Consider the following 26,526-nt stretch of genomic DNA (forward strand, 5'->3'; position numbering starts at 1 on the left):
AACAGGCACTTAGACCACACTCTAGAGTCTGCCAAACAGTTAATCAATACAACCAGTACAGACAGAGAAACATGGGAGCTGAAGAAGGACAATACACAGATTACAAGGCAAAACAGCCACACAAAAAGAGCAAATACTATCAACAGCAACTATGAGGTTGCAATCTTTCATTTTGCTTGGGACAAACTTATATACTATGTACCTCAAGAGTAAAGCCTGGTCTGAAAGCCATAAACCCATCAGGTCAAGAAGGGAAACCATGGGCAGGGTTTGGGAGAAAAAACAGCAAAGTGTGAACACCACGCTGAACACGTATGAACTGATGGAAAGCTAAAGAAACCACAATTTGACTTTATATAGCAGTGGAAGGTTGAGTTGGTAGCAAAAATTACCAATTCTATTGGCTGTTATCTATGGTGATGTAACTGCACTCCTAAGATGGAAAATGAAGAAGCAGGAACTGTAGTAAGAAGAGCATTAAGTAGAGCAATTCTGAATTTTCTTTACAAAAAGAAAGGGTGCAAATGGTACTGGGGAGGACCCTGAAGAATGATGTTGTCTAGAACAGAACCAGCAGAACAGGACTTTAGACTTGTTCGTCCAAAGCAGTTCTGTCTTAGCGATAATTTAAAACGTGAGCTCTGAACCTTGACACTATTTCATCCCTTGTTACTGTGGTATATTAGCAAAATGCTTCAGTCTCATTAGAACCGAAAATGACAGCTCCTTTCAAATATCTTTTTCAGTAACGGTGCTATACAGAAGTTTGGTTTTAAATAATCCAAGAGCTATCTTTCAAAGATTTTGCCTAAGGAAAGAAAAAGAAGACAATTCTGATATTTAACTTACGGTGTCTTTAAAAAAAATAAACAAACAAAAACTCTAACAACCTAAAATTTAAACTTTCGTGCTAGAGGGTAACGTCAGCGCCTGAAATAAACAGTTACTTCTCATTGAGGCTTCTATCCATTCCTTGAACGTCAGACATTTTTCTTTCACTATAGGAAAGAACATCAACCATTTGAAAAATTACAGAGAAATGTACTACAGATCAGCTCTTAGGATGTCTACTAGCTCTATATTTGCCATTTAATAGCCACTGAGTAAAAACCCTAATTTTAGTAAGGTCAGTGACTTATTTCAGATACTCTTTGCAATTTCAGCATGCTTTTCAGCTTCAGGAAATAAATTTTATTTACTACGTACATTTTAGAAAGTATACCCTTTAGGAAATGCATCTTTTAGGAAACACATGTCCATAACATTACTGTTAGACAAGTTCTTTTTCTAGCCCACAGATATGCAACAAACATCCAAGGAAAGCAGGCTTCTAGCAAGAAAAACCTATGCATTTACAGAGGGTTTATTATTTTTCTGACTTTGTTTTTATACAAATACTTAAATGCTCATTATGAAATGCAAGTTACATAACCATCCATAGTGCGTAAAAAATTTAATACCATATCAACTATGTGATCATATTCACAAGCTATTTTTAAAGAGCTTATTATTACCATATGCATAACCACACAAGGTATTAACTACTACACTTCCAGAATTCTAAGTGCTTAACTTCACATCTGAGATCTTGCATTTCTATTTTTAGCATTGCTTCTTGCACCTTTAAAAAGACTTCAGAACCATAGCACGAACAACAACAAAACAATGGAGCCACACTGCCATCCTAAGCTGCAACAGCAAGCTGGGACTTGTGGCACAGAGCTCTTCAATTTTCAGAAATGGACTCCAATTTTCAGTAAAAAACAGTTCCCTTCTGCATAAACTGGCCCAAACTCTTTGCCTAGGAGACTCACACCTATTTTCTCTGCAGCAGAGTAATGCTTAGGCAGGAATAAACCCAACTCCAGCATGCAGAGATGATTCCCTTAGTGCTCAGAGATATTTTTGCTCCCAGCTCTCTGTCTCTTCCTTCCTTCCCACCTTCAAGTTTCCCACTACCCCTCCTCCTGGTTCCTTCCTGTACCTAGTATCCTCCACAAAGTTTTTTGCTGCAGCAAGATCCTGTCAAACTTCTTTCCTGGCTCCCGCATGCTGATCTTCCCTTGTCCAACTGCTTACCCTCTTACGCTGTTCTTCCCCATCCATTTTGTTGCCATCATCCATCTTCTTTCTCCTTCTGCTACTGGCTTTGGCGTCTGTTCTTCAGTTGTGTACTTTAATCCCTGTGCCCCTCACAACACGCCCCTTCATTTTAAGCTTCATCCTCACCACCCCCCACTCCCCACAAACAAATCCCTGGTCTTCTATCCCTTTCATCCTTGCTATCTGCTCCAAACTTCCATAAATTCCAAGAAACTGATTGCTTTCACTGAGTCCAGCCATAGGTTTGCTCATTTTTCTCTCTGTTCTCAGAAAATGAAAGTAGGAATTGTCCTGCAAACTCAGCTGTGCTGCGCAGCAGTAGCGCTGGGCATGCATAAACGCAGTGAGCAAATCAAAGGTCCTGATAGAAAGTCTACAATTTGGCCAATAGTTTAAATATTTAAAAAACAAAACAAAACAAAAAAAAACAAAAACAAAAAAAACCAACAAACCATGAATTGATGAGTAAAAAGAGAAAAATAATCCAAGTTATTAAAAAAAAAGACTGAATTCATAACTTTAAAATTAAAAATTTAATATTAATAACACACTGGCAAGCAAACTTTTTGTTGAAACTAAAACAGTAAGAAGTTGTTTTTGTTCCAATGGAAAGTGTCAGTTTCTCTACAGTAGATAGAATTAGAATTGACCATGCAGATTAAAATGGAATGGGGGAAAAACAATCCCCAAAGTGACTTAAAAAATATTTTATTCCAGCACCATTAGCACCAGATTTTTTATATCTGCAGCTAAATAGTATGGTTTTAAAAGTTATTTCTCATCCCATGTTCTTATTATTTCTTTTCTTATTGCTTACTTATGTAATTCATGCATTGCAGTATCCCAGAAGTGATATTCAGTAGCCAAGAACTGCAAATTTCTTTAAATACACAAAATAACTTCACTGAGCTACTATTAAAGATTTCCAGGCACAGGGAAATACCAAAGAATACCTTACGACCTGAGATTTTCTCATTACAAAACAAACTCAACCCCAAAAAAATCTACACAAAATTACTCTCTCCACTGGCAAAAAATAAATTACTAAAAGTTGTATTTTATAGAATCAAGACATTATGTAGAAAACAAAATTCTACTTTGGAAATCATCAATTTAGCACAGCTTCAATCAATTCCAATTGCTTGTTAAACAATGTTCTAAAGTTAAAAACATGAAAAATGTAAAAATAATCAACCTCTAAGAAGACATGCTATGCATAGTACCATTACATTCTGAACATTTCTATAAAACATACACAGACATATTTTGAAATTGAGCCTATGATAAAAAATGCATTTGCAATTATAATTTAATTCAGACTAATGGAGTGAAAGAAGTATTTCTTTATAAAATCCTTCTACTTGAGGGAGTAATTCAACAAGCTGTATTCTGTCAGCAATAAAATACTTTTCGTATTAATTGCTCAATTACTGTACTATTGGACTTTAATGTGCCCCTGTCATAAGTTACTTAACATGACACAAATTGGGCTGTTTTTTCTTGGGCTGTCTTTTGCAGTCTTCAATCAAGTTTCAAGATGAAGAGTAAAACTCTAATACATTGCTTTGCTTTTATGTCTACAACATGCACACCTTCCAGATAAAGGGAAAGCAAGCTTCAGAACATGTTTTCTCTGAAATATTTCATTGTGAGCAGTACGGTTCATTTGAAAAGCTGATGTTGTAATGCTGCGATTTCAAGTGAAATACTACAAAACTGCTAAGCATTAGAAATGACAGCCTTGTCTTTGCTGCCAAGCTGAAACGTTGCTTTGTTGAAACAGGCACAAAATACAAGAAAAGCTTGTTACCCTGTTCAACCAGCCATGCTGCTCCAATGAGTCCTGGGTAGTGGAGATACAACACCCCAAGACGCTTCCCCAAACCCAGACTGTGTATGTAGTGTGGTGATATTCAGCAAAGAATGCGTTTCTGGTGCTCTGTGGAAATCCAGATGCACCACGTCTGCAGCTGTTACTTAAGATGAGAAGCAGACAGTCTATTGATAAGATCCAGTCAGCCCACATTAAACACTTAATTGAGCCTAACGTTCAGCTGCTAATTAATAAGGCAGTTCTAGCACGTCCCTAGGAAACTCAGACAATTATTTTCAGGGGCTGTATCTATAATTAAAGCATGAACTGGCTTTCTATACAGACAGACTAGATCTATCTAATTAACAGTCACAGCAGCCATCTCTGTATTTGTCTTTGTTAACTTTTAGGCACAGATACAGTGTGTGTTAATGAAACAAAAAATAATTTAAAAAAAAAAAAAAAAAAAAAAAAAGCTCATCAAATACCTGTTAAATCTTTCACAGTCCCCATGGAGCTGTATCAGCATTTCATGGAAACAATCAAATGTTTCCTGGTGCAGAATCAACAGAAGCCACATATCAACCCAAATGTTAAGAAACTCCAAGATATCAACTTGATCGTTTTCCTTTCTCATGAAGGTGAGGAATTCCTTCCATTTTCATGAGTTAGAAGACCACTCTACTTATTACTGGTACATGTCAGCTTTTTACTATGGGAAGACAGTGACAGGACAAGGGGGGTGGTTTTAAACTTAAGGAAGGGAGATTTAGGTTAGATGTCAGGAGGAAATTCTTTACTGAGAGAGTGGTGAAGTGCTGGAGCAGGCTGCCCAGAAAGGTTATGGATGCCCTGTCCCTGGAGGTGCTCAAGGCCAGGTTGGATGGGGTCCTGGGCAACATGATCTAGTACTTGATTTGGCAGTTGGCAACTCTGCCTGTGAGAGGGGGGTTGGAACTTGATGATGATCCTTGAGTTTCCTTCCAACCCAAGTCATTCTATGATTCTATGTCTTCAGTGCTCTGATGCTGTCATCGAAGAACATCTGGTTGCTGTCACAGACATGATTCATTGTATTGTTACAAGAGGACACTTCTATTCCCAATAAAAACAACAGAGAACTAATTCATTGAGTAAAGACTGCATGTTTAAATCACTACAGTCAAAATGCTGACCAACCCTCCATGGAGAAACACACAAATTCCCCGGCTTGATGTTCAGCCCCCCCATCTAAGTGGTGAGCAGACAGTTCAGAAGCTACCCATTGCCTATGTATGCAGAAATCCTCACACACACACAAGAAAATGCTTATTATCTCTTCAGATCAACTGACTTCATTTCAGCCTACAGTTAAGAACTTAAGTCCTTGCAGAAGAAGGTCTGTGCTTTACCATTTATGCAGCTCAAATGCAGACTGCCTCATACAACATGTGGGAGGAATTCACCACATGACTGCAAAGTTTAGATTATATTTCGGACTGGAAATATATAATTTCATTAGATATGAGCTGCCTTCTGTCACATATAATCAGCACTGCATTTAGACATACTCCAAAGTCCCAGTAAAAACTGGAACATACAAGTGACAATTTAGACATATAACAGTCACATAGGAACCATGCTCGCACATGCCTCCTAATCTGGAGTCAGCGCCTTGGGTTATCCCATCAAACCAAATCTTCAGGCATTATAACATAACACAAAATTCTTTTTCCTTGCCTTCTCTAAATTTCTGAGTAACTAAAAGCAATTGAAAAAGGATCCACACAGCTTTAGCAAACACTATGCTTTTAGAACTAGATAACTACACACACTGAAAATTAATGTTTATTGCATACATGTGTCGAGAATATGGGGATATCATGTATTTTTCCCCCCACACACAAAAGTATACTTCACTTCCTTTTGAAACAAACAACTTAAAAATCTTTCCTTAAAGAAGCAGTTACATTGTGAACACAGTGCAGACTGCAATGCTAATTGACACTTGCAAACCAGAAGTGGTTCAGCAAGGAGCAGTAAACTGATATTATTTCAGTTGTTAAGAATACCAGTATTAAACAGGATCTAGTGAGAAGGAAAAATCCATGCGACTTCTACTTTAGTAACTACCACAGAGTTGTTTATTTATGAGAATGATGAGATCCATGCATGTCCATACCTCTTTTTTATTTTACAAAAGGTGCTTTGCCAGTGGCTGACTGTTGAAGGCTCTTTCAATACACTTGTCTTATCAAGGTGTATGGTGAACTGCCTGTACACTGGTAAGACATAACATGGGTTTCTTATGCAGGTATACATTTAGCAAAGATGTTTTAAAACTTTGTAATCTTTTTTAAGTATAGCACTAGTATTTGTTGTTGGCTGAAACAGGTTTCGCAGGTCTACTAGCATTGGACACTTCCTACCTGAATTATCTCTATCACTGTAAGGTATCAAACCCAAAGATTACATACACATCTCGCCAACTGAATCCTGCAGCCAAATATCATGACTTACCCAGTCAAACAGCAAATTGAGGATTTGTGAATATTTCTAAAACTTTTAATTAGGACAACCTAGAGAACAGCAAAGCATAACAAAGAAGCTCCTAAGTTTCCTGAACCTTTGGGGATTTGCTTTTGAGGAGCACCAACTCACAGTTCTTTAGTTCCTTCACTCAAGCATTCAAGAGTGCTGACGCATTCATCAATCCCTTCCAGCTACATAATTGTTTTAACACTACAGACACTGAAATTTTATTCTGAGGATGTGTAGGTCACTTATGCACTTGTGCAAACATATATGATATGGTTTATAAAGCCCATAAGGGGATGATCGCAGAAACATGTAACACAAAGTCTCCAGAAAACATGTTTTAGGTGATAAAGAATCTGGAGAAACATAATTTAAAATACTGAGCAAAATGCATTGTGTCCATTAATTCAAAAAGTTCCTTTAAGCACGTTATTTATTCAGAACATTTTATAGAGGACAGTAGATAAGTGTTTAACACTGCCAAGAATTTTAAATCAGCAGGCAAGTGTTTTAATTGCTTTCTGATGCTGCAATATCAAAAAGGAAAGAAAAAAAAAAATCAAGAAAAAATTGGTTGGTTGCTTTGGGTCTAGTTCAGAATCCTGATTTTATGGACTTTGTTTAGTTTTGAGTGGTTGCTAATCTTGTAGATGGATGAATACAGGGGGATCTTTTTGAAATTTAGAGCTTCTTTTAATTAGTTTATTACATCCATTTAATTCTAACTCAATATTGACACTAACTTTTTTCTACTGTATTATCTGAGTTCCTGTTTAGTATAATTAACACTCTTTTAGCTTTGGCATGATCTCTGAAGGCAGTGTTTTCATTTTTACCTCCTTCAGTATTTTTCCTCTGGCAATTTCTAGAAAGATCCAAATTAACACTTTGTATCTTACTATTTGTTAAAGCATGATTTATGAAGAAATTATAATTCAAATCCAATCAGCAAATAACGTCTAGGGTGTTTTAGTTGTTGTTACATAGAATTTAACAAGGATAAGCAAATGAAAAATAATGCAATACTTTGAAACAGCAGCTCATGCCTTTAAAATCTTATGGATATGACGCCAAGTGACTTATCAGTGCCATGGTAGCACCTACTGCAAATAAAGTGATCAAAATGGGGGTGTATTTGAACATATATTTTCTCCTACTATGGGAAAGAAGAAAAATACTTTTGCTCAGATACAGAAGGTAATACACAGTGTTCATAAACATGCTGATATAAAAATAGCAATGCAGAGCAGGACTCCTCATTATTCTCAAAGGAATGGGATAGGCAGGAAGACAGTGAGCTTGTATAATATAAATGCACACATGAACAACCAGCTAGATCCATAGAAGTCACTGGAGAAATAAACAAGGAAATTCCACTTCAGAATAAAAGTTATTTTTTAATTATTCTGAAAACCTGGGAAGATAATTTATCTAAATACTATAATAAAAGAGAAATTCTCAGTTAAACAAACAAACAAAAATAACCCTCTTGGTTGTCCTGTGCTTCCGGGCTGTAGAAGAAAACATAGGAGATGAAATTCTCTGGACTATGATTAAAGACAGTCATTTCAGCAGTATTGCAATGGTACTACTCTACATCACCAAATTAGGAAGACAAGTCTGCCGAGCTTCTTTTTAGATGAGCATTCGTCATACTCCTCTGTTACACTGCATCTGAAAGTAAAGGGCCGTCTTAAAGGTTTTGCTTTCTTCCATTCTGATGGGAATACTGCAGAAAGAATTATTGGAGTGCGAATTCAGAGATCACTAACATTAGGAAATTAACCTGGAAAGAACTTGGAACTTTGCTTCTGACCAGTAGAGAGGCTAAGAATACCAAGTATATCTGCAGATCGAACTGGTGGAGACCTTAAGGTTTTGTTGTTGTTTGTGTTTAATTTTTACTTTTCTTTCTATCACGGTCTGTCTTCTGGATACCTTGCATCTAACCAACATCCTAACATTACTGTGACCTTTATGACAGTTCAGCCTCTACAGTTTTCTCCTTGCAGAAAACAGTTGCATTTTCACTGCTAAATATTTAAATTAACTGAAATGTGGCTACAATGGAGAGATTAATGAGTTAAATTCAATAGACAGTGAGACAGAACCAGTTTTGCAGTCATTTGTAACTGTGCATTCTGGTATACAAACAAAAGACAAATACCCTCAACAGAGTCCAGTGGTTAGCATGGTTATAAAACACCCTTTAGCTCTCCAGTTCCACACTGTTCTAAGGGCTGGAAACATGCTGCTGTGTGCCATCCTTACAGCATAGCCCCAAACCTGCCCAAAGCAGGATCAGTCCCAGTCCTGGTTCACCTACTCCATGTACTTGTGCCAAGCTGCGCAAGAGTTCTTTGCAAGGCAATTTGTGGCTGCTCACTGCAGTGAGTAGCCTGATGAAACACGGTTTTATCGTTTTGGTGTAACTAAAGGCAACTAACTGGATGATCTTTCAGGTCTTTTCCAGCTTTGGTGATTCTATGATTCTATGGTGATTCTATGATTCTAAGTGAGTGTTAGGATCACTGCCAACATTTTCCCTAGCTTTCTCCTTAGAACTCTGTTCACAGCTAGGGCTGACCTTGGTCTCTTTCCAAGCTCAGCAGCATCTAGTTTTCCTGATATTTCTGCTGCTGTTTCAATCCATCACTGCTTCAACTGCTTCTCAACCTCATTTTCTCTAATTTGTCTCTTTCGATTCTCCTCTCTCTATACTCTTATTCTCCTCTAAACTCTGCAGTAAGAAATTAATTTCACACAGTGATTTATTAAAATATGTTAGCATAACTGCAATATTTCAGAAGATAAAACTTCTTATACAATCTTTAGGATTCATTCTTCTCATGGTTATTTTTTTTCTTTTCTCTGTCCAAAAATGACTTTCCCAGGCACTGCCCAGGTAAAAGATTTTAAAGACTTTTGTTATTTTTCAATACATTGCATAATCCCCAAGGAACTGGCAGTCATCAATCCTTCCTCTCACTTTCCCCTCTGATCCTTAGTGATTTAGCTCGGAATCTCATTCCAAATACAGATATCTATTTTTTCCCAGAGGAGAGGCGTAATGTCCTTCACTGGTTCAGAAAGTGCAATGCATCAGTATGGTGATGCAGAGATAGATAATATACAACATAATCATAACTTTATGTTTATTATAGCCTATATAATATTATGATTATTACCATAACTGGATACCATGCAAATATAGAACAAACATAGAACCAGACTACGTATACACTTTCAATAATATTTCTTCTAAAATAGTATGCATTAATAAGTAACAGACACATATTCCAAATTGATCTTACTAAAGCTACTGATAGCACATTCCAGGGGATCAAGGACATATCAATTCTCCTCTGCCAAACACTAATAAGACACTAGAATATTTGCTTCCCGAAGTAAATTTGTATATTCTTTAGCAATGACTTCTGCAACATATAAAATACTCATGAGAAATCAGACTATTATTACTTAACAAAAATATTTACATTTTGATGCGTGCTTTCAAAACAAGCATTCTTTTGTTTAAAAACTCAGGCCATGTAACATTGGTAATGTCAAATTATGTCTGGCACATGAGCTTTTTGAGTACAAACATAACTGAAACACAAACTTATGAGCAAAATGATTCCTTATTCCCTGCTGAAGCTGTGCATTTGCTACGATTAATGCTTTAGATTCAGACTCAAACTGTACAGTTAAAGAAATCTGTTTATGAAGAGACATATTTAAATACATAAACAAACAGAAAAACATATCTAAAACCTCTGCACCGTATAGCCACTTGTTTACCTGTCCCTGAATGCAATGTATGGAGCAGAAACTGAAGAAACCCCGCAAACATAGCAGCATCAGCAAGAGAATGGTTAAAAAAGAACAACTGGCATCGAGTTGTTTGCAAAATGCAGTCTGCAACTGTAGCAAAGCCAAAACGCTATCAAAAATCCACTCCAGTGTGAAGAAGATGATATTAAAAAAAGAAGAAGTCCCTAAGGTCCTTGCGTCCCGATCCTAAGCCAAATTTTTCTGCAGCGTCAAACATTCAGCACCGGTGACACCAAACAAGGCTACGAGAGCTCTTGTCATCCAAACAGACTTCTGCAGTGGAGTGCAAGCATCGATTACTGCATTAGTTCATACATGCTCACTGCAGCGATGAGGAGATTCAGTCTCCAGAAACAGCTAATGGTTTCAAGAATCCAGAATTAACAATTCATCAGGAAACAAAGCAGGAAAAAAAACAGAGTTCTTTCCTCTCCGGGTAGAATAGGGAAGAAGTTTCTTAGTGTTTTTTCGAGCCAATGGCAGCCACAAGCTCAGGAATCAATAGCACTGCTGCAGTTATTTATATTCAGCAGTGGTGCGCTGAACAAGTTTTAATGAACTGCATAAATGAAGCAATCAGATGGCTGCCTTAAGTTACATAAAAATTCTCAAGCTGTAGCTTTACTCTCAAAAAATGCAACGGTCCATGACAAATATTACTGTATCTTTTTAGAAATTAATGGAATATTTTAATACTTCTCTTACATAATGCGTGCATGAAAAAAATATACATATATATATATATATATATATATTCTAAATTAAAAAAACAAAGAACACCAATAATAGTATGTTGATTTCTAAATTACATATTCAAAATAAAACAGAAAACCACAACATGTATCCCAGAATACAGGGGAAAGATTAGAGATCAGATAACTGCAGCTAATAAAATTTGCTAGAAAATTTGATCTAACTTAATCATATCCAAATCCTAATGCAATGAGCTTATTTTCTGAACAGAAACAGATTTCCATGGTGAAAATATTTGTTTCTCAGTAGCATATTTAGATACTATACAACAACAACAACAACAAACAATAAGCTAACTGTTCAGAAATCACAGTGGAGAAAGAAAAACATGATGAACTAACATATTTAAAACTCTCTGCAAAGAGAAACTTATAATGGATAAAATATAAATACTTAATCTAATTAGAGTTTACAATTATTTCATCTTTACATATAAATATATCTCCAAGTATGAATAAAAATTCCTGTAATTTTAGATCAAAACCAAGTTACTGAATACTGCCTTTCACACACTGTCCAATAGCAACAGAAACAGCTCATCTGCCAGGTGACTGCTGACTTTCAGTGTCCCAGCATAGCATTAGCAGGACAATGCTGTCTGTGTTGCTTTTTCACTGTTAGGAAATGACACTTCTAAGGAAGAAAACAGACAGTCTTTACACATTACAAAGATGACCATCTGGACATCAACTGGCCAGGGAACAGATGTACAGCTTCCTCGTAAAGCTTAAGAGCATTTCATGATAAAGGAACAAGAGACAGATCGTGCTGAGTGGTCAGCGCTACCACAGCACACACCATTCTCCCACTGACTCTCCAATGTTTCTCCTTGAAAAACCTCCTACTCTTTGGCTAGGGCCAGCATTAAGGCTTCACTTCATTTTCAAAAGAATGTGCCATGCCTGGATTCTGAATGCTCTCTTCTCTCATGCATCTACCACAACAGATGAAAAAACAGAAGCAAAACATTTCACAAAACAGCCCAAAATGGAAGAGACCCACAATCAATGAGTCAAACACCCATTCCCACACAGCATCACCCAAAATCAAACCCTATGTCTGTCTGAGAGCACTGTCCAAACGCTGATTGAATTTCAGCAGCACAGGGATGTGCCCATCACTCTCTGGCGCAGAACCATTCTCTGATCCCCAGCTACCCCTTCCCTGGCACAGCTCCATGCTGTTCCTTCAGGCCCTGTCTCTGTCACAGCATTAAATTCAACTGGTGGCAAAATGATAGTGATATAAAAAAGTATCGTGACAAAGACTTCTTGGGAGGAATCAAGCCTGTGCTTTGCTCAGCTAGCAGTACTTCAAACCACAAAATGTACTTCTGGGATCACAGAAAACTTGGGTGTTACTTAGGATGCACTTTGGCTATGCAACCACAATTAAATTAGATGGAGAAAATCAGATAGGTTTAGATGCAAAGTTTGGCTGACATTAATATAACTAAAACATTTTTGTTTTCACTATATACTTTCAAAGTAGAAAGTATATATCTTCTTTTCAGTCAAGTAATGCCCAATATAGAGATTGTGTTTTTTCAGATTCTTTAGCAAAATACAACTTTTCAAGACAATTACTGAGCATTTATCATTTAAAATAGTGTTTTCTTATATATACACAAATATAAATACATACATATCCAAAAATGTTTTTGTGCTGCTTCTACATTTTACTTTTCAACATTGTTTAGCATGTCATTTCTCATAACTGCAGAGGAAACCAAAGCCTAAGAAGAGGGATGACTGTGATGAAAAAGACAAATAGCTCCTAAGCCAACGTCTGCACCCCAAACACCCACCATGCTTGTTAGAGTACATCAATGTTTCTTTCTATTCAGATACAAGTGTATTCTGTTTATACACTTAGCCATATGACGAAAAATGCACCAAAGTAGAAACAATGCAGTCACATCAACAGGGCAGTGATGGAGCTACTAAGTTTGGCTGTTTATTTCGCTTTATATAAATCAAGGTCATGCTGTCATTACACCGTAGCTTTTAGTTCAAATTCACTTTTAGTTCAAACTCTGATCTGAACCAATTCAAACGGAAGCAAAGGAACTTAGCAACTGTTCAGCAATATCACAGAAACCTTACTGATGCAGTAGCCTAGATCTTTGCTATCTAACTTTCATGAGCCAGTAATATTGCAATACATCTCAGTTACCTAATCTACAAAAAAAGCCAACAGCATCTTCTCAGACTGATCATTTTTATAATCCTCCTTGACTGAGGAGGATCTATGACAATTACTGCTGCAATGTCAGAATTACTGACTTCTGTCTTCTGGACTTCCTCTGACATCACAGGACAATGAATTATCTTTGATATAAAAAGAGATTTTGTGAAGTATTTGTTTTTTCTTTCCAATGAGAACAAAACATAAAATATCTATAAAGGACCTGCTACATAGTCTTTTTCAGTCAAAGGTCTTCTTGACCTAACCCTAATCCAAACTATTTGCTTATCCATCCTACTGCCAATGAAAAACAGATGCTTTCAGGAAAATGGAAACTGGTATGCACATACCAACTTTCTAATTTGCTGAGCAATAGTGATGCCAACATTAACTATTATTTCTAAACTGTTCTTTTACAGCCTCCATAGAGACAGACTTCTCCCAACTCCTGAGCATTACAGCATGGTGAATGTAAAAGACACACATTCAAAGTCCTTCCCTGCCTGAAAGGTAAGCTGGAATGAAGTGTTGGTAGGAAGTGTTGCTATGGCAAACCTACTTTTTACAGCTGTGCTCAGGTACAGGCTTGAGCTCATTAAAATGGACTGCCGATTCAATGTTACAAACTGCAGGAAGCATCTGACAAGCACCTAACTTGCACTTGAATTTGCCTGCCCAAGGAGGAGCTACATCAAAAGCCAGTATCTTCAGCAAACTTGGGCTCCAGCAAAAAAAGATTTGACCAATAGCAATAATGTCATTATAGCTTCTGATGAGAGTCAGCTGCAGCACCCTACCAACATTCCTTAACGAAATTCCATTTTTTTTTTTTTTTAAACTTAAAACATTTCTCAACTCCCTTTTCTTTCTTTCTTTTTTTCTTTTTCTTTCCCCATTGCAAAGTACAGGAAAAATTAATGCTGGTACTGAAATTATTCACATACAGGCTATGGCTGAACGGGTGTACAGACATGGGTGAAAGACATCTAGGGATCACTAGTTCTCTTTTATCCAGTTCAGGACAAGTCTGACAAATTAATTTACATTCCCTCTTTTTCTTTCAGATTTCTCCCATATCCTTTAATTCTAAAAATTTCAGATTTAAACCTAGAAATTAGAGCAGCAGTACCATATGTACTGATCTCATTTTGAAAGACCTGTATGTATTACACTGCATTTTCATTACTAATGAAATTTTATATATCAACCAAACAAACAAATATCCAACACATCTGTAAGCTGGGCTAAACACTGAGCATGTTTTTTGCTTAAGCATTTGCTTAACGTTTAAGCAGAAAATTCGTTCCTAATCCTTATAGCAACTTTTTAGGTCAAAGTAAGATTAGGCCCACCATAGTGCATACAACTGATGTTCTGACAATAAGCCCTAAGTTAATACCATTATTTATTCTGGGTTTATTTTGTTTTTGTTGTTACTGTTTTAAAACAAGAGAAAGATGCTCATAGAGAAAAATTTTAAAAGACTCAAAGAGAATTCTAAATGCAAATGATGAATATGTTTGTTTAAAAAATAAAAAATAATAATGTCTTCTGAAGTGCCTCCTTTCAGTGGCCTGGAGAAACAGCCACTCCCTAAGGCTTCTTTGGCAATGAGATGTAAAACTGGGTAATGGGAACAGATTAATCAACTTTTTGTACAGCTGATCTGAGAGTATCTTGTCAGTGGGAGAAAAGCCCACAGCAGCTGAACCTACTTCTAAGAGTCCATTTCCATTCCAGTTGTCAGGGGGCAGTTCTGTCCTTCCACAAGCTCTTCTTCAGTAATACTGGCAACTCCACATGCCTCCTCCAGGAGATATAACTAAACCTACCTGGGCACAGTGACAAGGCTCACTGAGTTTACATAAAAACTGGCAGAAACTGTGAACACCGGGAAGAATCTTTATCTATTTGAATTTGAGTTTATGAGTTATTTTTACAGGCTTTGTTTTATCTCTAAGTGCAAGTCATTCCTACCCCCTATTTTACATAAAGCCTGAGCTCATAGAGAACATCACATTGTCTGTTATCTCAGGAGTTTTGATGTAAGCTTACAGCAGTTCACAAACTTCTTACAGAAAACGAGCTAAAATGCCTTACCAGGAAAATTCAGTCACATATCTGCTGCAACACTGCCAGTAATATGGCTATGCATCTCAGTGAAGCATTGGGACCTTTTTTTCCAGTTATGTTCAGCTTATTTCATTTGTATACGCATGCATGCACTTTACTTAATTGCAAGTACCCAGAACAGATTTCTCACTGTCCAACACTAATTTAATAAGCACTTATTTTTAATGGCTATGGAGGTATAAGTAATTTCAGCTACTCAAAAGTACAGAGTACTAAATGCATTGAATAAGTTTAACACTGACCAAAATTCTGAAACTAGAGCTAGATTGTAGTTTCATTAAAATTAGATATAGATTTGGTTTCACATGGACCAGAACATGAACTGGAACCAACTTCTAAGAACTAGTAATCTCCATAGCAAGAATATTTTACTTGAAGTTAAAGCTTAGTCACAGATTTAAACAAATTTCACTCATTTTAAAACGTCATGCCCAATTCTCCCAGTGAACAGATGTAAAAATACACCAGCAGATGTTACAGTAGAACTTGACTTGCCTACATTACAGATTTAAAATACCTACGTGAAAATACTTGGCTGAGAACATTTATAACCAGCCTCCTCTTCTCCGCATCCCTTCAGAGGCACTTTCCCTCAGCCCATTTATACACCCTGTTTGCATGTCCTACTTTGGGTGCCAACATTATAGAAGAAGAACTTGGTGGGGCAAGGATTGGATTTCTGCTCCCCTTCCTCCAGGAGCATCCCAAGCACAAAGCCCCACTGCAGACTTCACAAGGTTGCAAGTACACAAAATAAGCTTTATTTAGGTTCCTTCCAGTTTGCAATCAACACCTCAGTATGAATCATATTTTCAAGCCTCAGCCACATGAACAAAATGTACATTTAAGAAAACAGGAAAAAAATTACTATGCAAAATGTAAAAGCATTACACCTATTTACATACAAGCACATGAGCAGTTTTCAGCTTCTCACACTGTCCCAAACGCCAGCACTATCTTCAGCTCTCAAAGACTACATGACAGAAGTCAAAGACATATTGTGTAGCTACAGTGGGATAAAAAGTTAAGCATAAACATGTCAGCACACAAATCTGTTAGTTCTGCACAAGTTCTTTTTTCTAAACTTTGAAGAATACAGCTTTCATTCACTGTTCACCAAATCTAATTAGAACTCTGCATGGATTACATCAGGCAAAAGATGTTCTGTTTTAAAATTAGATCTGGATTGCATTTGTAATTGTCTGGTTTATATGATCCCAATAAGTCTTCAAAGAGAGAACAAATGCAATTTATATTTTCTAAGAGGGCTCCTTTTGCCTTCCCAGTCTGGTGTTGTCATAGGAAACTCAGTGTACCTAATGCTCAACTATTATGGATTTAAGAATAAGAATTCCTACAGCCTGTATTAATAATACGATTAAAATGATTAATCAGCAAAGACTAATAATGTATTTTAAAGGGTGAAGCATTTTTTAAAAGGAAATTTGAGATAACCTTTTTTGACACTGCTAAACAGTTCACAGAATCATGGGGATTGGAATGGACCTCAAAAGATAATGAGTCTAATTCCCCTGCTAAAGCAGGTACCCTACAGTGGGTCACACAGGTAGGCATCCAGACAGGTATTGAATATCCCCATAGAATGAGCAACCCTTACCCATACAGTTTTCCTCATGCTTGTATGAATCATCCTATGTTCAAGTTCAGGCCATTACTCCTTGTTCTATTGCTGTGCACCACTAAGAAGAGCCTGGCCTCACCCATTCGCCTCCCACCTCCGTTGAGATCTTTATGAACATTTATCAGATCCCCTCTCAGTCTTCTTTTCCCTAGGCTTCAACCTTTTATCATCTTGGTGGTCCTCCACTGCACTACTTCTAGGAGATCCCTGTCTGTTTTAAACCAAGAAGCTCAGATCTAGACACAGCACTCTAAATGTGACCTCACCAGGACAGAATAGAGGAAGATCACCTCTTATTACATGCTGGCCACACACTTTTCCTAATGCATCCAGGATACCACTGGCCTTCCCAGCCACAAGGGCATACTGCTGGCTCATAGCCAATTTGTTCCCCACCAGGACCCTCAGTCCTTTACTACAGAGTTCCTCTCCAGCAGGTTATCCCCTAACCTGTACTGATGCATGAAGTTATTTCTCCCCAGGAGCAAGACTACACTTACTCATCCAGTCCCTCCCTGCACAACTCTCCATTCTGTTCTGGTCTTGTTGAATGGTAGTGCAGACTTCCAATGTATTGGCCAATGAGAAATAGAAGAAATGCTATGTAACCTTTTGAGTTCTCCACTAAAGATACAAAATTGCATTGGATTGTCAATGATATTTAGTTTCTGGAAAGTAAAGGTAATTTAGAGGTAATCTATATTAAATAATTATGAGCGATGTACTTGTATGCTCAGAAGAAAAGCTAATGCATAGAATATTACGTGGAGGACTAAAGTAGTTGGATAAAAATTGTGAAGTGTCCCACATCATATCCAACTCATCTCAAAAATGAAAGTAAAACCTGTAGTTAGCATGTATCAGGAAATAAATCTCACAGCTGAGTTTCTAAATAATTTCATACAATACTGTTTGTTATCTGTTATCTGTCCAGCTTCTACAAAAACTACTATGAACTGCATTACAAATTTGACCAAAGGGAAAAAAATAAAAAATAATAATTAAAAAAAATCATTATAGAATCATGGAATCACAGAATGGCTTGAGTTGGAGGGGACCTCGAGGATCATCAGGTTCCAATTCCTGCCGTTTGCAGTGCTGCTAGCCATTTGATTAGGTACTAGATCACATTGCTCAGGGCCCCATCCAGCCTAGCCTTTAACACCTCCAGGGCTGGGAAATTCACAATCAATCTGGGCAGCAAATTCCAGTACTTTGCCACTATCTCAGTTAAAAACTTCCCCAACATCTAACCTAAACTTTGCCTCCTTTAGTTTAAAAACCATTCCCCCTTGTCCTATCACTATCTCTACAAGTAAAAACTAGATTTCTCTCCTGCTTATAAACTCCTTTTAAATATTGGAAGGCCTCAACGAGGCCTTCCCACAGCTTTCTCTTATCCAGGCTGAACAAGCCCAGTTCCTTCAGCCTGTCTTCATAAGAGAGCTGCTACAGCCCCTAGATTTTCATGGCTCTCTTCTGCACTCTCTCCAACAGCTTCAAATCTTTCCTGTGCTGTGGACTCTAGACCTGGATGCAGTACTCGAGATGCAACCTGATGAGGGCAGAGTACATGACTTAAATGAGCGGGTGGAGTCCTGACCCTCCAGGGCTTACAAAATAAAGAGCTACAACTAACGACCTGTGCAGTAACTCTCAGCAAAGCACTAATGGAATGGTGGATGAAATTCTGCTTTAATTATGCTGTCAAATCACAGGAGATGGGTTTCTGATCTCAATTATAATAGTGGTATTTTTTCATTATTTTGTATCTTCTTTTAATAACTACTGAGGATTATTATTTTATTTTGTTTTTTTAAGATACCAAAAGATTTCCAAAAGATTTTCTTAGTTAATAAGAACTTATTGCCTTTCCATCTGTCCTTACAAGATACTGCAGGTTATTTCAAGTACTAATGAAAATTTAATTCTAAAAATAATTAGATACCGTACTACCAAAAAATGTTCCTGCTTTCTCATTTCTATTCACACTGTGTAGCTCTTCTTCAGTACTACAATCCCTTCTTCAAAGGCTTTCACTTCTTTTCCAGTTATATCAAAAGCAGGACCAAAAAAGCAAAAGCAAACAAAAACCATGACAGCTTTACATCATGCCTAATAAATGTAAAGATATCCTTCTGGTACTACTGCATTGCATACACCCACACATAGGGATCTCTGTGGGTCCCTAATTCAAATCCCTTTGCTTAAAGTGGGGTCAATTAGCGCAAACAAGAATAGGTTGCTCAAAGCCTTCTACATTTAAACTTTGAGTAACTGCAAGGATTCAAACTCCACAACATTTCTGAACACTCTTCACATGCAAAATAGATTGTTATTGTTTTATTTGTTTTGCTTTCTTTAGGTTTTTGGTGGATTTTTTTTTTTCTTTCTTTCTGTTTTTTAAGATGTAAGTGGATCAAGATTTCATGGGCAAGTTCACCACCTCTGCTCGTCAAAAATGAGCATAGAAGCAAGCTTCCCTATTTTGAATGGAAAAGTTTGTACTTATAGTTAAACAAACAGTTATTCAGATGGGGTGGAAAACAGATGTCTCCTTATATGCATACAAGGGATATCAGGAGACTACAACATCAGATAAAGACAGACAGACAGATTAGCATATCTGAATCAAAGACATGTCAGGATATAAAAGGGAATGCAGATATGCCATTGGCATTTTGAGTATGAACACCTGCAGAAACCTTTCAAGTTACAAACACAGAGAGTTAAAGAGCTACCAGCTACCAGCTCCAAAGACACATAAAGTATTCAGCTCCACATAACATCACTTAAAGACAAGCTACTGTTATAAGCCAGACAGCAATCTATCACAGCCTTTTCTGGTGATCCTTATTTTATCTACTCACCATTCATGAATTTGATTAACTTCTTTAGCAAGAAGAAAGCCTTTGCTTAAAAGTATGCAGTGGACTACACCAAATCCTTACCGCTGAGTGTAACCAGCAACAGATAAAATCAAACTGAAGTAACAGAACATAGACGTACTTGTAAACTTCAGATCAAAATCATCTAGACAACAGGTTAGATAATTATCTTTCCTGTATAAAACTCTCTGTGGTTCATAGTCTATCACTGTTAACAGCAAACTGAAAGATCTTTGATATTTTTAAAAACATCTTAAAATGCCTCATACCTTAAAACTGAGGTATGAGTAAGGTTATGATACTTTACAGTGTTCTCAGATTGTTACAAAACTCATCTTCAGCTTCTACTGATTTCAAAGAAAGTTATTCTGCATACAGGCATAAAAGGATAAAGCAATGACCAACTGTACAAATGTCATCAACAGAATAAACTACAACTCTTGAACTTTAACAGTTCTTGCTAAAGAGGGAAGAAAATGAGAAGCACTCATCAGTTCATGCTACTATGTAACAACCTCATCTAAAAATGCAAAAGGAAACATTTGCAAACCAAATTAAACAGGTATAAGAGATTTCTCAGCTGAAAAAAAAAGCAACCAAAACACCTGGAAGGGGAGAAACAAAGGTGTATGTTCAAAAATGAGGCAAAAGAGAGAGTAAAATACAGCTGTTGGTTTTTGGTTTGTTCTTTTTTCTTTTTTCTTTTCTTTTTTTTTTTTTTTTTTTTTTCCCATAACCATGGCCATGTGCATAATATATATAAAGGTCCTTACCTTTTTCACTAACACTTTCACTTTCTATCTCCACATCTTCACAGCTAGTATATTCTGGTGTTGATGCCCCTTCTTCCTCTGAGCTACTAACTGACATCTGCCTTTTCTTTCCGCCTCTTTTTGCTCTATGAGGCTTTGGAGGGGATGGCCGCACTGATTCCGACTGGTCAGAGCTAAGGGAATCATTCCTTAGCATGGTCTCCATTTTCTCCCGCTTTGCTTTTCGCATGAGAATAGCAGAGCTAGGATCAAGGCGGCTCTGTTTTTTAAAGGTATCGTGGTTCTTGTATTCTACGTGTTCTATTGGAACTGGACTATGCCTGAGAGTTGGTGGACTATGATTAGTTAATTGTTTAGAAACAGAAATTCTTACATCACCTGTTCTGTCTATAGAGTACGACCTCTGAGTTTCCACAAGAGATTTTCTGTCCTGAGTTCCCTGTAATTGTGAGCGTTTTCCTAAGTTATTCTCAGGTACCTCCGCTTCCTCCATTTCTGTGTGTGGCAAAGCTACATCACTGTGTCTTCTCTCATGCCGCGCTTTAGAAACCTTGGCATGCATGCGCATTTGCTGCTCCTCGGGATGTGGTTTAACAGGATATCTTGCCAGATTGGGGTCACTCCTGTATCGAGTATGATATTCATCTTCCTTCCTTTGCTTTTCATCATCAGGCACTTTGCCTTCCTCAAGTTTTTCTGGCAAGTCAGGATAGTCCTGTGACTTCCCTTTTTCCAGTCTTCTATTTTCATGCCTTTCTTTACGTTCCCTATCATCTGCTGGTCCTTCTTTTTGAAGTGAGGTTTTTGGCACACGCTTACGCTCACTCTTTACAACTTTGCCATTCTGGTCTGAAACCAACGTCTTCTTCCTGCAATGAAAAGGGAATACAGTAATTTGAAAAATTTAATGCACAGAAAGAATACTTGCATAAAATACTGTAATATACATACAGCAAAATGCCATATTTTGATGAACCCACACCAAATCAAAGCCAATAGGACTGATTTTGTGGCGCTGAGTCTTCCTTTCCTCTTACCTTTCACACTGATACATTTTCAGATTACATATCACAGATTTTTCACAGATGTACCCTATTGGACAGACAGAGTTGGATATGATCCAAGTTAAGCCTGTCTCTCCTTTTTACCTCCACATCATCTTCTTCCTGAGCTGTTGGCAATATGTTGGCTCATCGCCAATGGTCTCCATTCAAAAACACTGGACTTCCTTTGAAAGTCTCAGCAAAAGGTAGAGAACATTGCTATTGCATTATTAACACAACCATCTCATTTTTTGGATAGCAAAGCAGAAATAGAAAGCCTTTTGATGCATACGTGTCCTTCAACTGTACGATGAATTCTCTGTGGCCCTTCTCAACTTCAGGGAAAAAAAGAGTAAACAGAATAAGGGGAGGGCATCAGATATTGGTTTCCATTTTACCTATGCATAACCCTAACTGGAGTTTTGCTCCTGTTAAACTGGCACTGATCTCACCTACACAATAGGTGTATTCTGGCCATTCTCATTTATTCTTCTGCTTGAAAAGCTATGGAAAAAAATGATCAATTTTTTGATCCAAGGGAGAATCTACCACTGCAGAATCTTATTTTGTCGCCACAGGGGCCCTCATAATTTGCTCTGTCATCTGGCAGTCAGCAACCAAAAGAGCAGCAAGTGATTCATCACATTTTCCTCCCTTCATTTGACATTCCTCGCCCAGTTCATTACAACCAGTGCAGATCAGGAATTTACTCATTTAGCAACTTAAAATACAGAATCATAAAATCAACTGAGTCACAAGGGACTTTAAAGGCCATCTAGTCCTTCTCCCCTGCAGTGAACACGGACACCTACAGCTACATCAAGGCACACAGAGCCCCATCTATCCTGACCTTGAATAGGACTGGGCATCCACCAGCACTCTGGGTAACCTGTTCATGTGTCTCACCACCCTTATTGTAAAAAACATTTTCCTCATATTCAATCTAAATCTGCCCTCTATTAGTTTGAAACCATTTCCCCTTGTCCTATTACAGCAGACCCCTGCTAAAGAGTCTATGCCCTTTTTCCTTATAGTCCCCCCCTTTATAACACATAATAGTTTCTTCTGGTTGGTTTCAGTTTTTCTTGCAACTTACTCTGACTTCAAGATAGTGCAATTACTGCTCATCATGAATGTTCAATATGCAATACTAAAAGTGTATGCCTTTAAAAAAGTGTATCCTTAAAAAAACACTTATTTACTTTCTCTCCTCCCCCCCATTTCTGTTGCTCAGTACAAAATCACACTTCAGATGATGTATTTGCTTATGTACACTTAATCCTTCCCAGTAAGTGAATCAATTTGACCTTGCATGGCTCTAGACTCACATACCAGCCAAAAGCCCTGTGCAAATGTTGTGGCACAAGTATCTATAACTGCGAGGCTCTGCAAAGGCAGAAAGCCTTACCTCTCTCTTGGAGGCTCACTTCTAGATCTTGATGAAACTTGCTTTTGGTCCAGGCCCATAGCTGGCTGTGAAACTTCAGCTCCTTTCCTCCGGTCGGATTGAACACTGGAAGGAGAGATCTCCTGTGATGAGGCAGCTGCTGTGCTTAAAGGAGTCTGTGATCTTGACCTCTCTTGAAGCCTGGCTTTCTTTTCTCTTGGTGCATCGGAGCTTGCACCAGTTGCCGTATCACTCAGTGTTCCATCCTGGCTGGGTGATGGCTGTGGTCCACTTCCAAAAAACCACGCTCCAGATTTTGTTAAGATTTCTTGTTGCTTTCGACATAAATTGCATACCCACATAACCTAGTTAAAGACAACAAGAAGTGTCAGTGCAGCTATCCCTCAGACCCAGGAGCAAATGCTCGCTCTGTCATGGTCAGCTACTGCCTCCCATTTCCTCTAAACTGATGAGGTTTGTGCTCATGCCAGTGCTCAAACATGCTTCTCCAAGCGCTACCTGCACTGGCCAGAGCCAAGCATCCTACAGGCACATGCTCTGCAAGCTTCTCCAAAATATGCTGTCAATATATGCCAGTATAGCAACCCTCCTCAGCCCAGCCCTAGCTCCCTTGATTCAGAGTGGTTGTATTCTGGCTATGGTGAGGACCAGCAGGCTGGGCAAAGCCTGGAACTGGGTGGCAGAGCTTTGCCCAGGTGCTGGTCCAGCCATTGCCACAGAAAACTGACATGGCATTTCCCTTTAGTTTTCCTTTGTATCACATACTATAATTCCATAAATACATCAACATTTACTGCATGTACATTTAGCTACATCCACAACAGCTACTTACCAGAGATGTAAGGAAGGACCTATATAAAACCTACTAATAGAGAACTAAATGCACCAACAGTATCATATTTTGTACTACTTGAAAATTATCAAATACCATCTCCCTAATTTACATTGATAAATCATAAATAAACAAACAAATGAATACCTGACAATCACAATTAAGCTGAGTTCATCAATGGTGCTGCAGAGGATTTTTGCATAAGTTTCAGATACATAGATAAACAGGAGCACATACAATAAAGCGAGACTGTACAGGTCTACATACTGCAGAACACAGTCTTAAATGCAGGAATGAATCACCAGCAAAAAATAAAAGATTCTTGAGCAGAACAAAGTCCGGGAATATTTTTTTTTAATAAACGAGACAAAGACAAAAGGAGTTTCTGAGGCAGAAGAACAAAGACAAAATGCATGAAGAATATATGAGGTCTGAATTCTTTCAGAAATGAAGATGAGAGGGAAAGTTTGAAAACTGAAGAGCAAAAGGGAAAAAAAAAAAAAAAGAGTTGAATGTGGAAAGAAGAAAATGAATGAGTAAAGCTAAGGAAGACAGCAGGAAGGATAACAGAAGTTGTACTGAAAGAATATATGTTTAAATTATTTTGTGTCAACAGAGGAATGATACAACTGTGGTAAAATGATACAACATTTACAATGAAAAAGAACAGAAAAAAATAATTATTACAGGGAGGAAATTGCAACAGGACAAAGCTCTGACAGCAAGCTCTTACTCTCCAGCTTGGAAGGATGTGCATGCCTGCTATGGTAAAACTAAAATTTTAGACTTTTAACACATATAAGATAATGGAGATTTATTTATAAACACCCTAGAAGAGTCTATCTGTTTTTTTTTAAGAATACATTACAACTTCCATTGCTGTTTCTCTACCATTTGACCAAACCATGCTAAGAAGACTCAAACTTTTCCCTGTATCTGGACCCCTTCACATTTTTTCTATGTAGGAAGGATAGTAAAACAACAATTTAAAAACTTCAATTAATTAATTTTTTTTAAAGCTACTATTACTCCAGGAAAAAAAAAAAAAAAAAAAAAAAAAAAGGTATATATATATATATATATATAAAAAACAAAAATATCATTTCATATTTTTATATATATACACACACATATACTTATATATGTGTGTGTGTATGTGTGTGTATATATATATATGTATATATGTGTGTGTATATATATACATATATATATATGTCTTATGAAAAAAATGGATAGATAACAAAAAACAAGAACAAGAGAAGTAGCAAATTCATCAAAATAAACAATGGTCCTTGAAGAGAAAATGTCCTGATTCCACGATGTTGTATTTCCTTCATCTAGAAGGCATCTAAAAACAGCAAATCTGGTTATCAAACTGTATCAGCCGAATAGATTTCAGTCTGATATTATTATTATTATAGGTATTCAAAATACCAGCAAGGCTTAAAATAAAAAAGAATTCAGATGTAGAAATGCCTTTATAGGCTCTGGAAAAAGCTGTTATCTCATTAGACAGCAAGTGTGTGCATGCACACACGTTTATGTGTAAAATTTATGTTGGTTCCATAAACTCAAGTCATCAATCAGAAATATGGCATGGCCTATATTTCACTGACTCAGAGGAAAAGCTGAAAAAGACTTAATAAAAATATAACAAAGCAAAGCTTGTTAAATAAAATGAAGTGAAATACTCTAATTTTCTTTCATGTGGATGTAAGTATACACTAGCACATTAAAGGAGTAACAGACTTCATTTACAATTTAATATATTTTATCTTTTAAAATATGTATAAAAGCATGTAATAAATGTCAAAGATTATCATTACTTTACATAATCACTTTGATATTTTAGTTTTACAAAACTACTACGAAATCCAAACAAGTAGGAACAACCAATGCACAAATAGATGCAAATAAACACAGAATACAAAAGAGAAATACTAGACACATAAATACAAAAAAAAAAGCATTTTCTTATAGCTGTCTTTAATTGCCACAAATTAGACACAAAATACAAACCAGTCACCACAGATTGCAGACACAGAATATCGGCATTATACTCACAAGAATCTACACTATCATCCCTCTTTAGGATTCTCTTCAGGACTTAAACAAATGCTATGTTTGCCTTGAGATACATTCAGACCAAAAGAAAAAATAAAAAAAAGCTTTTCTTTAAAATGAAAACAAAAACAAACAAAAAAAAAAAAAAAACAAAAAAAAAAAACCACAAAAGCTTGAGGTGGTATAACAGTTTCAGTGATAAAACTGTATACTAAAAACCATTTTTAGAAATAAAAACTGTATATTGAAAAACATTTTTAGAGAAGTATGTGGAGCAAGCAATTTAGCGGCATGCAGGAATTATATCCTGATTGAATATACTGGGATGTGATCCAAACTAATCTAAACGAAAGCAGGTCTGTGTAATAACTTATCTTAACAATCCACAGATGTTAGGCAACCAAACAAATGCTCTGATGAAGGATTAAAGTTCTCTAATGTGGCTTCTGGGCCTCCATGCAATGCATCAGTAAAATGGTGTTAGATAATTTTCCTCTGGCCTGTCATGTCAAAAGTAGTTTGCTTACTCTTTTCTG

General features: G+C 37.0%; 1 protein-coding gene across 48 annotated transcripts in view; it reads right to left on the reverse strand.

The window, feature by feature from the left end:
• RIMS1 (regulating synaptic membrane exocytosis 1) overlaps positions 1 to 26,526 on the reverse strand; it is a 276,215-nt gene that overhangs the window by 120,614 nt on the left and 129,075 nt on the right. For 46 of the 48 annotated variants that reach the window (XM_032443361.1, XM_032443345.1, XM_032443341.1 and 43 more), the window contains 2 exons: positions 23,095 to 23,438; positions 20,644 to 21,512 (listed from right to left, as the gene is read on the reverse strand). In XM_032443361.1, coding sequence (XP_032299252.1) covers positions 20,644 to 21,512; positions 23,095 to 23,438 — 1,213 coding nt within the window. Of the gene's footprint in view, positions 1 to 10,234; positions 10,734 to 20,643; positions 21,513 to 23,094; positions 23,439 to 26,526 lie in introns of those variants that run through there. The other 2 variants (XM_032443355.1, XM_032443374.1) reach the window with 2 other exon arrangements.

This window comes from Coturnix japonica, chromosome 3 (assembly GCF_001577835.2).
Source record: "Coturnix japonica isolate 7356 chromosome 3, Coturnix japonica 2.1, whole genome shotgun sequence".
Classification (NCBI taxonomy): domain Eukaryota; kingdom Metazoa; phylum Chordata; class Aves; order Galliformes; family Phasianidae; genus Coturnix; species Coturnix japonica.